The following is a 19,858-nucleotide window of genomic DNA, read 5'->3' on the forward strand; positions in this document are numbered from 1 at the left end:
GGTGTGACAGCGCTGCTGGGGTACCGGGTGTGACAGTGCTGCCGGGGGTACCGGGAGTGCTGGGGATGCCGGGGGTACTGGGTGTGCCAGCGTTGCCGGGCTACCGGGTGTGACAGCGCTGCTGGGGGTACCGGGTGTGACAGCGCTGCTGGGGGTACCGGGTGTGACAGCGCTGCTGGGGGTACCGGGTGTGCCAATGCTGCTGGGGGTACCGGGTGTACCGGGGGTGCTAGGGTACAGGGTGTGCTGAGGTAGCGTGTGTGCCAGTGCTGCTGGGGATGCCGGGTGTGCCGGGGGTGCCGGGGTACCGGGTGTGCCGGGGGTACCGGGTGTGCCAGCGCTGCCGGGGTACCGGGGGTGCCGGGCGGCGGCGGGCGCGGCCCCCTCACGGCGTTGCCATGGCGGCCATGGCGCTGCGCTTCGCGGGGGCGGGCGGGGGCGGGCGCGGGGCGGGGCGGGGCGGCCCCTTCAGCACCAGCGCGGCCGCGGACAGCGGCGGCCCCGGCTGGAGCGGCGCGGGCACCGCGCGGGGAGCGTCCCGTACACCCGCACGGAGCGTCCCCTCCACCCGCACGGTGAGTGTCCCCACAGCCGCTCGCTGCGTGAGAGACCCCACAGCCGCACGGTGATTGAGCGTCCCCCGCAGCCGCACGGAGCGTGTCCCCCGCAGCCGCTCGGGAACTGAGCGTCCCCGCAGCCGCTCGGTGAGTGAATGTCCCCCAGGGCCGCTCGCTCGGGGCACGGGTGTCCCCCGCATGGCGAGCGGGTGTCCCCAGAGCGCCCAGCCCGCAGGGCCGGCGGGTCGCGGGTGCCCGCGGGGTTGGGCCGGGCGGGGCCGTTGCGGGAGCGGTTGGGCTCGGTTAAAAAACTTGGAGAAACCCGGAGCGCTCGGCTCGGCTCGGGCCTCTTCCTTCTCTCTCCGTAAGGCGTTTTCCTTAGAAACTTTAGGGGTGAACTTGTAAAAAGGGCGGCGCGGCGGTGCCGGAGGGGGCTGTGTGTGTGTGGCTGCACGTGAGCTCCGTCCCACTCCGGGCGTTCCTTCGCATGAACCCTAAAGGCTCCCTGGAGCTGGGCAAGCCCTGCCTCGCCACGTTCGTAGTAGCGGTAGTAGGAGTGTGGCATTCCTTACTCGCTGTCGGAAGCTCTGTCATCCCGCTTAGATGATGACAGCCCTGGCAGCTGAGGCCTTTTCTGTGTATTCTGCAAGGACCATCCGTGTTTTGGGGGAGGTCATAGCCTGGAGGTGACAGTGACAGTGAAGTGACAGTGACAGCAAGCTGCGATTCTGTGCCCTGAACTATTCGGAAGTGCCTGCATGCAAAGCAAAACTGCTTTCCAGCAATTCGGGGCTGGAATTGTGTGTCTTCCCAGCCAGGAATCACTCTCGTGTGCTCCCCGCCTTCTCCCACAGGCATCTCTGATACATCTTTGAGCCGCTGCAAATCTGTAATAGCATTAATTGTTCCCTCGGAAAGAGGAGGCTGGGCTCTGCAGGCTCACACGTTGTGCTCCGTGTGCTGCCTTGAGAGTAACAGCCTGTTCGTGGCTCCCATGAAAAGCAGCCAGGTGGGAATGAATGGGGATGTGCCGAATTCTCCGCTAAAGGCCGAGGGATGAATAATAAATGACAGTGACTCCAAAGCAGGGACTCTCCCATGCTTCCTGCTCCTGACTTCTCCTTAAGCTCTAGCGGCAGATGTGATGTGTCTGTCCCATTCAGAAATGTTAAAAACAATCCCCGTGCCCTTTCATCCTCCATGTGCCGTGCCTGCAGCATCCAGTACTTGGGAATAGGGGCTTGCTGTGTGGAGGGAGAATAGCTGTCTGCATTATACCTTCTATTCCTTGTGTCTTATCCCTCTGGCATTCCCACAGCTTAGTTCAAAAGGAGCACCAGTAATTCCTTTAATTTGCAGTGCTGCAGACCTTTGACCTCGGGGCAGTGCTGCTTGCACACCATCCCTGCCCGGTTGTGCATCCCAGGCATAACTTTACAGTAAATTTAGTTTTGTTGCCTCATTAGGCACCAGACACACGGGGCTGCGTGCTCTGGAATGATTCAGCTGCCACACAGACACACAGTGACCCTTGTGAGCAAAAGCCTGACCCTAAATTCCTGCCCTGCAAGATCAGGGCTTGAGCTCCTGCTCAAGCTCAGGAGTAACTGCTGACACAATAGAGTCCCATAATTTATGAATCAACCATAAATCAGGGAGACAGAAGTAGACCAAGTTTCTTGAAAGATCACATTGAGACTGAGTTATTTTGGAGAGTCAATTAAGCAGCATTTAGGCTGGCAGTGGAAATTAATTCATTAATTAACAGTGCTTGAAGGAATTAAATTCTACCCATGTTTCAAAACACTCCTAATCCAGAGTGGTTTCGTGGTTCTGGGCTCTGATGATCGGACTGCAGGAGGGGTTTGGGCTGTGCCACCCATGCTTGGCCACAGCAGGGGGGGAATCTTGCTACCTTTTGCTCTCTTTTGCCTCTCTCATTGGTGTTGTGAAGCCCTGGGTGGGTCGTCCTGAGGTTGTTGACAGTGTTTGTTGAGTTCTCAGTACCTTGATGGTCTCTGCATGTGGGGGTAGACACTTTTAATGGATTTAACACATAATTATGTCTTCCATGTCATATACATGTCTTCCACGTCATATATCTCTTATGTGCCACTGTTTAACCCAGTGGTTTTAATGGATGAAAGGCAATGAACAGTCAGAGGATTTGGAGGCAAATTCCAAGCCAAATTTCACCATCAAGGGATGGGTAACATGGATTGAGGGATGGTCCCTGGAGAGTGGAAGCCAACCCAGAGTTTACATTGCAGAACTCAAATGCTCAGCCATGGACAGACCAGGCCAACTCTTCTCCCATTTACACCAGAGCAATTCCTGCTGAACTGAATTGCTATTCTGACAATTCCTTCATCAGGAACTGTCATGGTGGGGTGGGAAGTAATAATTTCAAACTGAAAGATGGCAGATTTCACTTCAGTATATGGAAGGAATTGTTCCCTGTGAGGGTGGGGAGGCCCTGGCACAGGTTCCCAGAGAAGCTGTGGCTGCCCCTGGATCCCTGGAAGTGTCCAAGGCCTGGTTGGATGAGCTTGGTGCACGCTGGGATAGTGGGAGGTGTCCCTGCCCATGGCAGGGGTTGGAACTGGATGGGATTAAAGGTCCCTTCCAAGCCAAACCATTCAGTGATTCCATGAATTTATGCCATTTGTATTCAAACATTAAAAAAATAGAAATATTTTGTGAATTGCAGTCTGGCTTTTTGGCTTTGCCGCCATGATCTTCATGCAAAAACAATTATTCAAAGCATCAGCAGAGAATCCAAGATGCCCCAGGGAATCAGCAGTGTGCCATTGCCTATGGCCGTGCTGAGTTAGTGTGGCACAGCAAAGGAGAATCCAGCTGCAAAACTTGAGCATCATATTGAGCATGGCTCCTTCTTGTTGCAGAATTGCTCACATTTCAGTTCTTTTCTAGAAAAAATATTTTAGAGGCTCTAAAAACTTTCTTCCAGTGTGTACCACCAAAAGGAGAGTTTTCTTCCATAAAATGCCACAAACGGGTACAGCAGATGTTGATTTATGTCCACATCAGCTGATTTTCTTCTCCATTACCCTTTCTGCTGGATCTTTGCTTATCCAGCAGGTCCTGTTGCCCTGACATCCGATGTCAGGTTGGACGTTTTTGCACATTTGGTATAAGCTTGACTCAGTCTTTCTCCCCAACTTGGTGTCGTCAGGTGCATGATGGTCATTATGAATTATTGATAGTGATGGAAAAGTCACGAATGCACAGCTGTGCTGCAGGGCCTGGGCCTTTTTCTTGGGTTTAATCATCACTTTATCTCCTCTCTGCCTTTTAGTAATAATGTCAACAGAGATTTCGTGCTGCCTTCACCACAAAAGAGAAGCAGTTCCCTGCTCTGCTGCTGCAGCCAGAATCCTTTTTTCCTGTCATAGTTTGCCCAGAGTTCTGCAGATTTTTCAACTGCAAACTAGAAAACATTTCACTTATGAAAAAAACTATTTCCTGTGGAAATCTTGGCTGTTACTGATGCAAAATTAAACATAAACTCCTGTGCAGCAAATACTTTGAAGATAATGAATAATTCATTTCTTTTCCCCCACTTTTGCAGTGCAACTCATAAAATTGGGAAAATGGCATTAAAATGAAGTCCCACTGCTGTGTTTTGTATTCAGAGAGTAACTTTTTAATATAAGTATGGAAATAAATTCATAAAAATATGAATTCTATATGAAAATTGTAAACACAAATAGCAACATAATTAAACAATGGAAGACACAGTAATCTCTGAGTAGCCTGTGAGACACAGTCCTGTGGAGGTGCCAGCCCAGCCTGCTCCAGGATACAGAAGTTTTCCCAATAGAATTTAAACTGCCCCCTTGCTGTAGCAATAGGGAAGGGCCTTTATTTGGAGGGATCCTAAACTGCTTCACAAATCAACCTGGAGCCTGGGCCTGGAGCTCGCAGCTTCTGCTGTGAAATGAGAATACTCCTGGAGTGGAACAGAATAATTGCTCAACAGAAACACTTCTGTAACCTGTGCAGAGCAGAGCAGGGGTGAAGCAGAGAGGCCCTCAGGGTGCATTTCCTTCATCCTTTGGGCTCCTCCCAAGGAAATCTCCAAATCCACTCTGGGTGAGCAATCAAAACCCACCCTCCACACCCCAATGGCTCAGTACTGGTTTAGAGAGGAAACCCCCACACTGCATTGACTGAAGGAGCTAAATCCAGCTTCCAGCAAGGGGTTTTGGGGTGTGATCAATCAAAAAAGAGAAATCCACTCCGTGGATGTGGTTGTGTTGGAGCTCTCTCAGAACAGAGATGAATGTGATCCAGGAGAGTCCTCTCATGGTTTAGTGACCATGGGGATATTTGATAGTTGTCCTTTGGTGTAGATGAGGGAAAGACAGTTCTGGAGAGTTCCTGAGGAGAGCTTTGACTTTGTAATGCCCTTTTTACCCTGAAAGCAGCCCAGCTTTTGGGCTGCAGAGGCACATGGCATCACTCATCCCTCTTCCTCTGGCATTTGAAGAGGAGAGATGATTATGAAGATGGTTAATAGATGGAAAAGAAGGATTGTTTCAGTTTTTACCTTGCCTGCTTTTGCTGCAGTTTAGTCATAATAATGAGAGTTTTTGATAAGTGAGCTTCGGATTGAGTCACTGGGATCTCGAGTGAGTAAATAGATTTTGGGATTAGTCTGAGGAGCTGAGCAGAGCAGTCAGGGGAAGCTGCAGCACACAGGGGGAGGAAGGAATCTCTGGGACCCTGGGCTCTTGTTCCTGCCAGCTCAGGGGGCATCACCTGGAAATGCCCTGGGAGAGCTCATGAGGTGCTGAGCAGCCTCCACATCCACCAAAGATTTGAGGTCCACCTGGAAGGTTTGAGGGTGGATATTCCTCAGGGTGAGACCTGGGAGTGGGGACACCCAAAGGAGTGACCAGCTGGCAAATTGTGGCACAGAGAGAAATCCAGGGCACAGAGCCCCACATCATCTCCCAGACCCTGCTGCATCTCAGGATAGTCCTGTGCTCCTTAGGCACAGAGGCACCAGGGGAAAAGGCTTGGGAATGGCTTTGTTGGTGCATGTTGCCATAATTCACATCCCCAGTTCAGGAACAGGGAAATGTTCTCTTTAAAACACAGGGTAATTGTTGACATCATCATTTTTATTTTTGTTTTTCCTTCAGCTGAAAAAAATCCTGGGAACCCTGAGCGTAGAGTAAGGAAATGATGCTTTTTCCTGTGATGACTGAGCCAGTAAAAGGCAGCTGTTGGGAATAATGTCCCAGTAGGCAAAGCAGCTCATCAATCTCAGCTGCTGCTTCTATGAACATATTATATAATAATGCCTCTTCTACAAAAAAATGCTATAAAGGTCTCTCTCTTCTTCCCCTAAATATCACCAGGGGAAGCCATAAATTCTGCTCCAGTGTTAATCTGTTCTATCAGGGTGATATATCCATTAATGGGTATCATATATCCATGAAACCTTCCATACTTGCCCAGAAAGAAATAACAATGTTTCAGCATTAAAAAGAAATTTGTATTTTTTTTTGCAAAGTGACTGATTTGTCTGACTTTTCCAGACTCCACATGCTGAGATCCTTTTATCTAAGCAGCCCAGAACTCTTCCCTTTGCCATCAAGGCCTGACTGGCTGCTCACTGCCAGGCTCAGAGCTGAGCTCAGCCCTTGCCAGACTTAACCCTTTATTCAGCTGCCAACGTGAGCCGTCAGTGCACGGATTTGGGAGCGGGTCAGGAACACGCATTCAGCTAATTAGTGGCCCGTCAGGAGTTGGAAAGCAAATGAAAGCTGCAGACAGGCCCTGGCACAACAGACAGGTCCTCACAGGGTGAGCAAAGCGAGTGCTGTGCTTCTGGCAGCACTAAAATGGCATTTTCAGGGATAAAAATCTGCCTGCTGTAGCAGGGAGGAAAAATCCATTCTATTCCTAATAAAGGAATAACACATTCCATACCTCCTTGGTCTATAATTTCAGCTTTTCCTGCAGATTATGCAGATATTTACACTTAAATCATACTTTACATATTATCTTTACTAAGAACCATATGTAATTTGAGCATAAAAGCTGAGGTTGTGGAACACAACTCAACAAGGAGTAAATTTCTGTGAATACCAAACCATACAGTGGACAGGCCCTGCCTGGGATAGTCAGGGAACTTGAGTGGGTGTTGTGGGCTTGGCAGCATGGGGCGCTGGAATGGGAGGTCTTGCAAGGAGAATACTGACTGTCATCACATGTTTGAAATGAGAAACAAAGAAAAGGAAGTGCCTTTATGGTAGCAGGTGAATATTTACAGAAATACTTCATTCCAGCACATGGCATGAACATGGAAATTCCAGCAACAGGACCCTGGGCTTACTCTAAATGAACCAACAGCCTCGTGTGCCAGGAAACAAGAGCTTCCTGTCAGCTGCACACTCTGATAGAAAGAATCTAAAGCCACTACACAGTTCATAATACTTCATTCTGCTGAATTATTATTCATTCTAAATTTTATATGACTCTACTACATCCCTGCTAATTTGCATGTCTATTAATAATATTAAATTCCCACTCAAAATCCTGTAGGGAAAATGGCAGGTTTGTTAATATCCTTGCAGAGGATTAAGCATGACCTGAAACCCAGAGTCTTTATAAAGGCTTTGGTGCTTTTCCCTCTACTTTTCCCTTACCATTCCCAACTTCAAAGTCTGTTGTTACACCTGCAGGACTGCCAGGCTGTAATGCATCATTTATTATGTCCAGCAGGTGACCGGTGGTTAACATTGATCTCCAAATGAATGTGATTGTTTGTTGGGTTTTATTTCCTGCAGCTTTCCCGGGGAGCTTTGTGTTTCTGTCAGCGACAAGATGACAATTCATATTTCTACCAAATGATCCAGTGACTCATCCTATTAACTCTGCTGGAATACACACTCCCAGTCGTCCTGCCACGGTGAGTCCGTGGGATTTTGCATTCTTGCTGGCAATATTATTCAGGATTCAGCCCATAAATATGTGTTTGGTAGTACAAATAAGCTTTTCATAAAGCAAGAATTTCCCAGGGATGACCACAGCCCCCAACAGACTGAATATTGCATATGGCAGCTATTTTTTAAAAGTTATTGAAGTGTTTTAGAGCAATTGAGATACTGACCTCATGTTTTTAAAAGGGCTTGGTTGGTTTGGACTGGAGGCCCTGTGAGAAGGAGCCTCATGTGTTTTGGGAATTGATATCAAGTCATGATAAATAGGCCCTTGAAAATGTTGCCCTGTGAGGGGATCCCCATCTGGCTAAGAATGAGTCTGCCATGAGTCATGATGGAAAAATGGGACATCCAAAAAACCCCAAATATCCAGCATGACAGAATATGGATTATGATTTCATACTGGGTGCCCAATTTAAACTCCTCAATTTGTGCCTCTTGAGAACGCCCAGCTCATCGAGCCAATGTCCTGTAATATTCCAGTAGAAACAGAATCCCAGGATGGTTTGGGTTGGGAGGGACCTTTAATCCCATCTTGTTCCATGGGCAGGGAAACATCCTAGTCTGGGATGCTCCAGCCCTGTCCAGCCTGGCCTTGGACACTTCCAGGGATCCAGGGGCAGCCACAGCTTCTCTGGGCACCCTGTGCCAGGGCCTCACCACCCCTAAAGGAAAGAATTTCTTCCCAATATCCCATCCAACCCTTCCCTCTTTCCCTTAAAGCCATTATCCATGTTCCTTTTGTTGGGTGGAAAAAGCAGGACACATTTTTGTGGATCAAGTCTCGTCCTGTGTTGACTTTTTGTGCCCTTGGAGGTGCCATTCTGTGGCACAGCCCAAGCCCACAGCTTTGCATTTTGCCCACCTTGCAGCCTTATCTGCCAGGGAAGAGCTGAGCCATCATTTGTTATCCCAGGGAAACTCGATGGGAACTGGACTGAAAACTGATGGCAATTCATGCATTATCTCTTGATAACAGGATAAATAAACACTGCCTTCAGCACTGCATTAACAGTAATGGAAGGGAAAACTCATGGAAACACTGTCAAACCAGTTTAAATATGTCCCCATTTAGGTTTCCCAGATGTTTTACTGCTTCTCCTTGTCTCATCTGGGTTTAAATTACGACTGGAAGTCTCTCCACATTTGACATTCCTGCCTTTGGAGCTTATGCCAGCTGCAGTTCTAAAGTAAGTGAGCAAAATACTTCCAAATGTCCAGCTTAATAGAGAAATGGATCTTTGAATTAAAATAAAGCTTTAGGAGGAGATCATGGACATTTACAGTGATGTGTATAATGTGTAAACAGGAAAACCAGTGCAGAGGTGAGAGGAATAGCAGAATTTCTGTGGTCATTTCTGGAGTGATCCTCCAAAACAAGGCCACCACAGCAGCTCCCAAGACATTTTGCTGCATCTCTTTTTCAGCCTCTTCTCCCAGGGAACAAGGGACAGAATGAGGGGAAACAGCCTCAAGGCGTGCCAGGGGAGGTGCAGGTTGGACAGCAGCAGGAATTCCTTCATGGAAAGGGTGGTCAGGCCTTGGAAGGGGCTGCCCAGGGAGGTTTGGAGTCCCCATCCCTGGAGGTGCCCAAGGAAGGACTGGAGGTGGCACTCGAGGCTCTGGGCTGGTGAAAAGGTGGGGATCAGGCACTGCTTGGACTCGATGGTCTTGGAGGGCTTTTCCAACCTCCCTCACTGTGGAGTTCTGTGATCTGTGAGAGGTCCCTGCACAGCTGATTTCAAGTGCAAAGTAAAAAGAATTGGAGCATTTAAATATGCTTCAATTCCCAACCTTTATTGTAAACAGAAAAACATGGGAGCAGATAGAAGCAAAGGGAAGAGGATGGAGCTGCCACAGCTGCACAAAACCTGTTTCAGCTGTATCCTGCTTGAAAATGCCAGCACATGGCAAACTCTTTGAAAACACACTGAATCAACATTATGGAATATATAAAAAGAGAATCTAAACAGTTTATCAGTAAAATATGAGCTAAATTTGATGAGACTGTTCTCTAGACTGCAAGTATCTGTTTCTATGAAAGTTGTGGGGAACATGAAAGCTGTCATTAGCATGGCAGATTTGCTTCATTCAGATGTAAAGCCAGATCTGCTTGGATTTTTTTGATGAAGCTCATGCACAGTGGAGAGCTAAGAGGTGGTTAATGAAACATTTTAGCATCATTGTCAGCCCAAACTCAGAGTTGCTTGCTCCAAAAAGAAAATTAGAGCCTCTAATTTCAATAGGAAAATAAATGATAAAATCTAACAATATATTATGTTTAAGTATCCAAACATTTTTCCACATTGTGACTGCTTTGTCAGGTGAAGGTGACCACTCAAGGACAAGTTGGAAGTTGAGTCAGGGAAATATTTTTCTAACCTTATAATAAGAATGATATGTCACAAGATTTGACTGGGTCTGATCCATGTTGTTCTGTGCTTCTCGAGCCAGTGTATGTAAAAGGAAACACCTTGAAAACTGCTTTTCTTCATCCTTTTTTCTGGAAGAGATCTTAAATCAGACAGGATTCGGGGTCTATTGCAGTTTATGGTAACATTTTAAAATCCGTAAACAAAAAACTTCAGAAAAATCACTAGGAGAGAATCTCAGTAAATTAAAATATTGATGAAGTGTGGAAAAAACACCTTCTTTTGAATTTCATTGCCATGGTGGTGATGTTTGTGCATCTTCCATTTCCCCACATGGAGACTTGAGGACAAGAAAACCCAGAATGTGGAGCACCTGAGATGCTTTGGGGTATTTGTGTGGAAGGAGTTTCACAAAGGGAATTCCTTGTCAGAGTGCAGCAGGAGAGGCTTAGGGACAGCTGGGATTGGGGGTGCCAGTGAGGTGAGATGTATCTGCATCCAGGAATCACAGAATCCCAGGATGGCTTGGTTGGAAGGGACCTTAAAGATCATCTGCTTCCAGTGTCCTAGGCTGCTCCGAGCCCTGGCCAGCCTGGCCAGGACACTTCCACTCTGGAATCTGTGCCAGGCCCTCAGCACCCTCACAGGGAGGAATTTCTCTCTAATTTAACCTAAACCTCCCTTCTTTTCAAAACCATTCTGCTGTCCTATCACTCTCTTCCCATGTAAATCAATCATCCTCCATTGCAAACAGCAGCAGTTTCCAAGGAATAAAGTGATTTTCCAGCCCCTTTTCTAATTAAGCAGCTCAGTACTTATTTGGGCTTGGCTTCATCCAGGTGCTGTGGTCACATTCAGGGAGTTTCCTTCCCTTCATCCCAGGATCTCTTGTTTTACACAACCTCAGTGTTGCTGCTGATGTATTGTAACAGAGGATAATTACATTAATAATAACTCCTGGCATTAACCTGAGCACCTCAGTAAGTAAATTTGCCCCTGCTTTGAGAAATCAGGTTCCTAATGGCTATAAAAGTGCCTGGAAATTGTTCTTTTTGCCAGAGAAGATTGAAGAAAATAACAAAATAAAATCCTTCTAGGAGAGTGAAAGGTTAAAGTATTGGCTTGCAAACTGGTAGAAAATTAGTAAATAATAAAAAATACTACTACTACTACTAATGTTTATTTAGGCTCACCTGCAAATTAATTATATTTTTGAAAACTGAATTCCTGGGTTTTTTTCCTAGTACATTTTTCTTACTTGTCAGAGTTGAAGGTGTTATTTCAGCACAGAATTCTTTAATATTTATCATAAAACATTAATGGTGAGACTGAGCTCCCAAAGCCTCCTCAGATTCTCCAGGAATCACTTCAGAGAAATGACATTTTGAGGGATGCCTCTTCAACACAAAAGAGAGATTTACTGACATTACCTTCTCCTTCCAGTTTCAAACCTCAGTATATTGCAATAACATCTGAAATACCTAAAAACATGTAGCAATAAAGGAAGGATTTCTAAGCTTATTCAGAGATATGCCCATCTTCTGACTTTCCACGTGTTTGAAGAGGGTCCCTCTGCTAAAAAGGGGTTGAATTTCAACGCTCTCTTCTCTGCTCCGTTTTTTTTTTACGTCACAGCATCAGTCTCAGAAAGGTCAAAGCTTTGCAATATCAAACAAATGCCATAATAAAAACTACTGCTTAGACAACAATTCTGACAATTTTAAGTTTGCTATGGGATCATTTGGGCTGGTTCACCATAATCTGGCATATAAAAAGCTGGACTTGATGATCTTGGAAGTCTTTTCCAACCTTAATTCTGTGATTCTATGAATGACTCAGGTGACAACATGGCAGCAAAAACATTAGAACAAATCCTTCCAACCTGCCTCCACCCAAGGTTGTCCCACTTCCAGAATTAGCAGTAGCTCTCTGTAAAAGCTGTTTTTAGGATAGACTTGTACTGAGTTGTCATAAAGACTCTGAAGGATGCATGGCTTGTTTTAAGGGAATAACCATGGAATTCTAATGAATATTTAATGGTGAAATCGTTAGCATGTAAAATTGGCAGTGCTGTGAAGGGCAATTTCTCTCCTTTTCAGTTCAAATGTCCTCTAAATGCCTGCAGGAAAAATGTGAATATTTCTGAATACACCTGAAAACATACCTGATATCAGTGTGGAATTATACACAATGTACACAATGCCAGGAGCTACATGGTTCTGCCAGACCTGTGGGACTGATTCCAAGACCTTCACACTGTCAATTAAATTCCCAACTTCAGTCCCACTTTAGCCAACTTTTAAAACATTCCTTCAGCTTCAGACATCTGGTTAGTCCCATTCTTTGTCATGAGGCCAGGAAGGTGCTTGGAATTACATATGCTCCTGATCAGCTTAATGGGAGCTGGAATTCCAGCAGAAGTATGTGAAATAGAGCTCTGCCATATTCCCAAGCCATTTGGCAGCTCACAAGTTACTTGAGATTACTAAAATATTCCAGAATGTGGAATCTGAAGGCGAGGGAAGGGGAATGTATGACAACGTACATATGGAGTCACCACTGGTTAAGAAACAACAGTGGGGACTTTTCAGTAGTGTTGTTACTTAGTATGATTTTACTTTATTTTTATCCTTGAGCTTTGGCTGATAGAATATGTTTGAGCCATCTGGCTGCAGAAACACTCGGGGGTGTTTCGGAAGCGGGTTCTGGGTGCTGGCAGACTCCCAAAGGTGCTTCCTGCACCCAGCTGGTGCCTCACTGAGACCCTTCAGATGCCACCTGGCCACCACCTGAGTGTCTCATCTCCTTGTTAAATGTGGTGCTATGAATTCGAGATATCATTTTAAACTGAGAAGTTCCCAAAGCTGAGCTTTATATCTCGTGTATTCTATAGATGCTTCTTTCTTGAGGTCCTTTTTCCACAAGACTGGAAGGGGTTTTCTCACCAGATCTGCAAACCACGACTTGGAGCATTGATACATTAATGTAAAACATGGCTTATGGCTTAGAAGGAAATATTTTCCACAGAAACATCATGGAAACAACTTGACAATTATCAGATATCCAGTCTTTAAACCACAAGTGATATTAAAGGATGCGTGTGTTTAGATGATCCACAGAGACCAAAGTTCATCCAAGGCATATGGCTGGATAAACAGGAGCAGATTGCAACATTCCTGGTTTTCACAAGAGAACTTCCTAGTCTTTTAGTACTTTTAAGTATTCAAGTCACTGAAGATCAAGGGAGATGTCTAGGCAGGACAGAAAGAACAAATTTGCTTATTTTGCTCATTTTATCTCTTCGTGGTGAAATTTATTTGGAGTTCCATTAGAACCACCAAGTAGTTTGTGTTATTAACCTTTGAGTAGTTTTAAATTGGGTCTATATGGTTTGCTGCATTTACTTTGAGTCATGGGTTATACAATAACGTGATGGCTTCTCAGCAGGATTAAAACCTGAGTACATTAAAATTCAATTAAAAGCCTGTGACAAGCGCAGTGGTTGACTCAGACCGTTAAGTGGGGTTGTGTCTCAAAAATGAACAGCTCTGTCACTACACTGAAGGAGGAAGTTTGGTATAACCAAGTGAAATGTCCTCTCTGGTATTCCAGAAAGTTCTAACATTTGTCTCTAATTCCTTCTTCTCCCTGTTTAGCCAACCAATATCACAATGACTGAGGACTTGGACCACAGATTCAGTTATCTCACCTGGGATCAGATTAAAATCCTGGATCAGGTTTTGACTGAGGCTATACCTATTCATGGGAGAGGAAATTTTCCAACCCTGGAGGTAAAGCCTAAGGATATAATCCATATGGTAAAGGAGCAGCTCATTGAGAAGCAGATCCATGTCAGGGACATCCGCCTGAACGGTTCCACTGCCAGTCACATCCTGGTGAAGCACAATGGCACCAGTTACAAGGACCTGGACATCATTTTTGGAGTGGAACTTCCCAGTGAGCTCGAGTTCCAGGTGGTTAAGGAAGCAGTTCTCAATTGCCTATTGGACTTCTTGCCAAAATGCGTTAACAAGCAAAAAATCACGGCTCAGACCATGAAAGATGTCTACGTGCAGAAGATGGTCAAAGTCTCCACTGACCACGACCGCTGGAGCCTCATCTCCCTGTCCAACAATAGCGGCAAGAACGTGGAGCTGAAGTTCGTCAGCTCGCTGCGGCGGCAGTTCGAGTTCAGCGTGGACTCCTTCCAGATCATCCTGGACTCCATCCTGGCCGTCTACAGAGCCTCAGACCGGCCCCTGACACAGGACTGCCACCCCGCCGTCATCGCCGAGAGCATGTACGGGGACTTCAACCAGGCCATGGACCACCTGAAATACAAACTGATCTCCACCCGCAACCCGGAGGAGATCAGGGGAGGTGGCCTCCTCAAGTACAGCAACCTCCTGGTCCGTGACTTTAAGCCAGCGGATGAGGCTGAAATTAAATCTCTGGAACGTTACATGTGCTCCAGGTTCTTCATTGATTTTCCTGACGTTGCCGAGCAGCAGAGGAAAATCGAGTCCTACCTGCGCAACCACTTCATCGGGGAGGAGAAGAGCAAGTACGACTACTTGATGACCCTGCGTGGGGTGGTGAACAAGAGCACAGTCTGCCTGATGGGGCACGAGCGAAGGCAAACCCTCAATATGATCACAATCCTGGCTTTAAAAGTGCTCGGAGAACAGAACATCATCCCCAACGCGGCCAACGTCACGTGCTATTATCAGCCTGCTCCCTATATCAGTGACAGAAACTTCAGCAACTACTACATTGCCCATGGACAACCCCCTGTGTTCTACCAGCCGTACCCTTTCCACATACAGCTACAGAGCGGGATGGTGTAGGAGCACTCCAACCTCCAAGCACTCACCAGTCCTCTCTTTCCAGTTCTCTCCTTAATAAAGGCCTCATTAAAGCGAGTTTTATCAGCACTTTTGAGTTAAGGACATATTTTTGTGCAAGTTGCCAAAGTTGTTTGGTTGGTCAATGTCTAACTCACCATTAAGCAGGTGAAATAAGTGAAGCATCTGTCATTCGTGAAGTGTTTATACCTTGATGTGTGTTTGGGCTGTATTTTTTTGCAATGAAAAGAGAAGGATATAAATTATTCTAATTTTGTAAAAATGAAATGCACTAAGTTCTGGGTTCTAAAAAAAAATTCTTAAGAAAAATTTAAATGGTGTCAATGAAAACTGAAGCCAATGAAATACCTCTCTGTAGAAATGCCTGATGTTAGAAGGGACAGTGCTCTGGGTATGTCAAAGTCAATCATCCCTTGATTTTATCCATGCAGTTCCAGCAACTTTTATTTGCAGCACCTTTGAAAACAAACACACATTGCTGGGTCATCTCTTGGTGGCTGATCATTCCTCAGGTCAGTCAGAGACTCGGGGTCACTCCCCTCCCCAGAGAACTGGTTTGTACTGGTGAGCAGGAAATGCCCCTACCAAGAGCAGACTCAGCATTTTGTGTATCTGAAATTTCCACTGATCCCAGGGAAAGATTTGGCTGCTCAAGTCAGGCAGCGTCAGAGCCCAGGATCTGCTTCACAGGTAACGAAAGCTGTGAGAGGTACAAATACTCTGATTAAATTGGTTTTGATAACCAAGGCAAGAGGATAAGAAAGAAGGTGAAAATTGAGCAGAATGGGATCTCTTTCTATCACTAATTTGTTATTGATCACAGCTGCTTTAATGCACAACAAACAGAGTCAGGAAAAACTCCAAAAGCCCAGGACTGGCGCTATTTTTAGGTGAATTAAATCCTTGGCAGTGGCATTTGAAAAACTATTTTATACTGGTAAAGTCCTGTCTGTGTTTAGATACCTGCACACATCCACCAGTAGCAAATGAGGATTTACGATCAGGAAGCAAAACATGAATTATACATTTGTGTGTGTGTGAGTGTTTACCAAAGATAAGTTTTAAACATGTCACATAAGTGCCTCCCTGTGCCAGTTGCTCCATGAAATGCTGGAAGTGGTGCCAGAGAGCTCCTAAATTATGGAAAGGGGAACACGCCCTGGGGTTGCAGAGTGTTTGTAGCAGTGATGGGCAGAGGGTTTGCTCCAGGATGAGCAGGTTTGGGACAGATGGATCTAAGGTGGTGTCAGCAAAACCAAAGTTGGGAAAAAGAATATGGAACAAGAAAGACAAGCGGGAAAAGGAGATTTGGAAGGGGTGAGGGTATAAAATGGGAACAGCCAACTGGAAATGCAAGCTGTAGAGTTTCTTACATTGACTTTGTGTGTCGCTGTGTTGTCCCTGTCACTGTTCATCCTCATCTCCTCCTGCTCCAGAGCAGTGGCTGCATTGCATCCATTTACAACAGGTGTCAGGCCTTGGGAATTTCTTCTACTTGGGCATAAGAGTTTGATTTATTTTACAGAGAAATGTGGTCCATAAATGTGCTATTTTGAATCAAACATTTCTAAATTTTCTAAGGTCTGTGAAGTCCAATTGCCAGTGATATGTAGCTTCCCTTTCCCCCATTATATTCCTGTACATTTGAACAAAGAATTGTTCAAAGACCATCATCACTGAAGTCAACTTTTTTCTGTAAAATACAGTGCAAAAAAATGGTATTTCTACAATATAAGGGTTTGCTGATGAATATGATTAATTTTGTGATGTCTTTCATGAATAGAGTACTGTTACTTTTGCTGATTCTTCAGGTATGTCCAATTTGGTGTCTGAAAGCACACTTTATTCCACTTCCACCAAGATCTTTCCATTGGTTAAACTATAATTAATAAAACCATCTATTCTAATTGCTCTGTGATCAGCTATGGTAGCACCATGTTTGCATGAAAGCACTTCTAGGGAATTCCCCCTGTCAGGAGCAAAATGGAGTGAGACATGGTGGATTCCTTTCATTTCTGTTTTAATTGAACTGTCAGGATTATAAAGGGAACCTTTCCATTTCATTTGGTGTTTGCCATGTTAAATAGCACTGTGAAATTCTGTAAGAGCCTTACATGGGTCATGTCCCTGCTACTGCTTGGGATCTGCAGGGATGAGGAGCTGAGAGCTGGGCTGGGGAATCTGTGGGAATCAGGCATCCAAATGCCTTAAACTTCAGGGGGAAGTGGGCTCCTAATCTCTTTAGATTTGTTGGAAAGTCTCAGTCCATCTGCACTGACCTGTGACCTTAATGTAGTGTTGCCACATTGATTTATTACTCCTCCCCTCCCGGTTTCCGTGGTTGCTGGGTGGAAAAATGGGTTGATCTTCCCAAGAACCAGGGAACAGGTCAGGCAGGAAGGAGCATTTTCAGTGTGTCTTGCATGGCCAGTGATCCAAAACCCAGAAAAATTCTTCACTGAGGTGTTCTTTAACCAACAAGTAGAAACATGCATTGGGTAAAGCACTAAAATACTTTTTGAATCAGATATTGTGGAAGTATCAGGAGTGGTGAACTTGCTGTAGATTTGTATAAACCAGCCTGTGCACTTGTACAGAACTTTATTTAAATATATATTGAATTCTGTCACCTCTCTGTTGATCCAGGTTAGGTAAGGAAGGGCTCAGCCAAAGTCCATGGAGCTGGTGGGAAGAACCCACCTGGCTGCAATGGGCTTTGTACCCCAGGAAAGAGGAAGGACTTGGGGGAGCACCTGCAGGCAAAGGTACAAAGACATCAATATGCAAAAATCTCTCAGGTATAAATAAACCCTCTAAATTTATGGAAAAAGGTCTTATATTTCTTACCTAGAGGTAGTTCAGTTCTGAAGGTTGAGGTTGTGATTTTGTATATGTAAGCATAAATATATATATGTGTATATATATATGTAATTTATTTAGCCTTACATATATAAAATCCCGTGTATCTACACTACAGGGGCAATTAACAAAACCTGATGGTTTTAATTATTTCCTTCCAGATGTTCTATTGATACCTGGCAGCAGTAATTAACCTGGAGGGGGTTTTTTTGTTCAAGGTCATAATGACTCTGTAAAGTAATATTAAAAAGGGGATGATGTATTGACTGCTGTTTGCAAAACACTGACATCAGTGTGTAGGATGAAATATTGGAACCTCTTCTCCAGTTGTTACTGATTTTATCATGTGCAGATCTAAATCTACAAAGAATTGAGAGTTTTCTCAGTGCCAGTCTCCTGAGCTTCATGTTTGCATTATAATTATATCTCGTTGTTACAATCTGTTCAATGATTATAATGCCTGGAAATTGTAATGCTGATTTTATTTAATCACAAAACTTCTTAGGGTTTACAGCTTAAAGTAATCTAATGTTGTCAGGACCTAAGTGTTACAGTTTCAAGTGCTTTCCTTAAAAAAAAATGTCCTTTGAATTTTGTGTTTTGTTGTAAAAGGTCTATTTGAAGCAAATACTTTATGGTAGTTCCTTTAAAATGTATTTTGTGAGCTTTATACTCGACACGTTACAGAGGTTTTTGCAATGGATAAAAGAAATGCAAATTGTTCTCAGTGGAGGTGTTGCCTCTCCATGTGGTACCTGGAGCTTGAGGATCTGTGAGGGGATTTGGGTGGTGTTAGAGGAGTTACAGTGATAAATTGGAAATAAATTTGGAGTTATTCAGGTGTGGATTCAAGATGAGCTGCAGAAGTACCTGGAGAAAGGAGGGCAGCGAGCTCAGTTTTGGTTTGATCCTATTTTCTATTAAATAATCACATGGAAGGGCATTCAGGACAAAGCTGTTGCAGATGAAATATTCCTCTTAATGTGCCATCTGAAGCTGTGGAAAAAAATATTGTAATGCTACAAATGTGTAAGAATCCCACCAATTTGTAGGTCATTAGTCCACGGTGTTGACTGGTGCCTTTGGGTATTTGGGGGGTGATCATTAAAAGAACATTTTATTTAACCTGTGGTTTCCTGTAATCCCTTGACTGCTCCAGCTGGAGCAGGCAGGTTTCTCCAGGAAGCCAACCTGGAGTGTGGTAACTGCAAGAGAGATGAAAATTTGGTGACAGCTCCTCAGGTGGATACAGCACAGGCTCAGATTCAGCCTGGCAGACCCACAGGGAAGGTTCTAGAAGGGTTCCCATGGGTCTCCCATCCCTTGGAATGGCTCTGTGCTCCTCAGCACCGGGCTTGTGTCAAATACTCACATTTGAAGTGCCTACATCTCTGCATTTATATAATAAAAACCTCATTGTCTGCTGGGTCATTAAAATTAATATTTCAGTGACAAAGGATTGGACTTTACACATGCACATCCCCACAAATCTGATCCCATATCTATCCAGGATTTCTGGTGATGTTGCCCCAAGGTGGAAGAAACTCCCACAAACCTGTGGGTTTTAGCTGAGCAACATAACCACACTCATCACAGTCACATTTCTGGTTGTTTACTTGGGTTTTCTAGGTTTTGGGGAGTGGGTTTGGGATTTTTTACGGGGGTTTTTTGTTTGTGTGTTTCATGGGCTTGGTTTTGCCCTACTGCTCATTAATTCAGAGTTTTTGAAGAGGACAAGACAATATTGCTCTTTCTCTGTGGTAGGTGTCATAGCTGTTAAATCCCATGGACTCTGAGAGTCTTACAGAGGAGGAGCAGGAACATTCCAGAGGTTTTGAACCCATGTGAGAGCTTGGAAATTCCCAACTGGCTCAAAATGGTCCTCAGTGTTTTCCCCGGCTCCACTCAGCTCATCCTTGGGCACTGGAGCCATTCCAGGGTGTGGGAGGGCAGCGAGACCCCTGCACACCAGGGAAACCTTTTTTCCTCAATTTTATCCAACATTGCTCAAAGCAGAGTTTTTTCACCCCTTTTTCACTGTGCAATGGGTAAATTTTTGTAAAAGCCCTCCCATTATTTTAACCAGCAAACACTATTTAATAATAATTTCAATTCCTGACTGGTTTCTTTAATACAAATCAGATTTTTAAGAGTTTGCCTCAATAAAATGGGAAGTGGGGAATTGAGAAGGCAGCACATATAGGGGAATTTCCCTTCCTTAAATATTC

At 45.0% G+C, this 19,858-nt stretch overlaps 1 protein-coding gene across 2 annotated transcripts; it reads left to right on the forward strand.

The window, feature by feature from the left end:
- The first annotated feature begins 611 nt into the window (after positions 1 to 611).
- TENT5D (terminal nucleotidyltransferase 5D) lies at positions 612 to 18,755 on the forward strand. Of its 2 annotated transcripts, XM_066559689.1 has the most exons (4): positions 612 to 704; positions 7,382 to 7,503; positions 8,610 to 8,724; positions 13,563 to 18,755. In XM_066559689.1, the coding sequence occupies exon 4, from the start codon at positions 13,578 to 13,580 to the stop codon at positions 14,751 to 14,753; it is 1,176 nt and encodes a 391-aa protein (XP_066415786.1). In that variant the 5' UTR covers positions 612 to 704; positions 7,382 to 7,503; positions 8,610 to 8,724; positions 13,563 to 13,577; the 3' UTR covers positions 14,754 to 18,755. The 2 variants fall into 2 exon arrangements, with proteins under 2 accessions (XP_066415786.1, XP_066415787.1); XM_066559690.1 differs by lacking the exon at positions 8,610 to 8,724.
- Positions 18,756 to 19,858: the final 1,103 nt, after the last annotated feature.

The sequence above is a fragment of the Molothrus aeneus genome, chromosome 14, assembly GCF_037042795.1.
Source record: "Molothrus aeneus isolate 106 chromosome 14, BPBGC_Maene_1.0, whole genome shotgun sequence".
Classification (NCBI taxonomy): Eukaryota; Metazoa; Chordata; class Aves; order Passeriformes; family Icteridae; genus Molothrus; species Molothrus aeneus.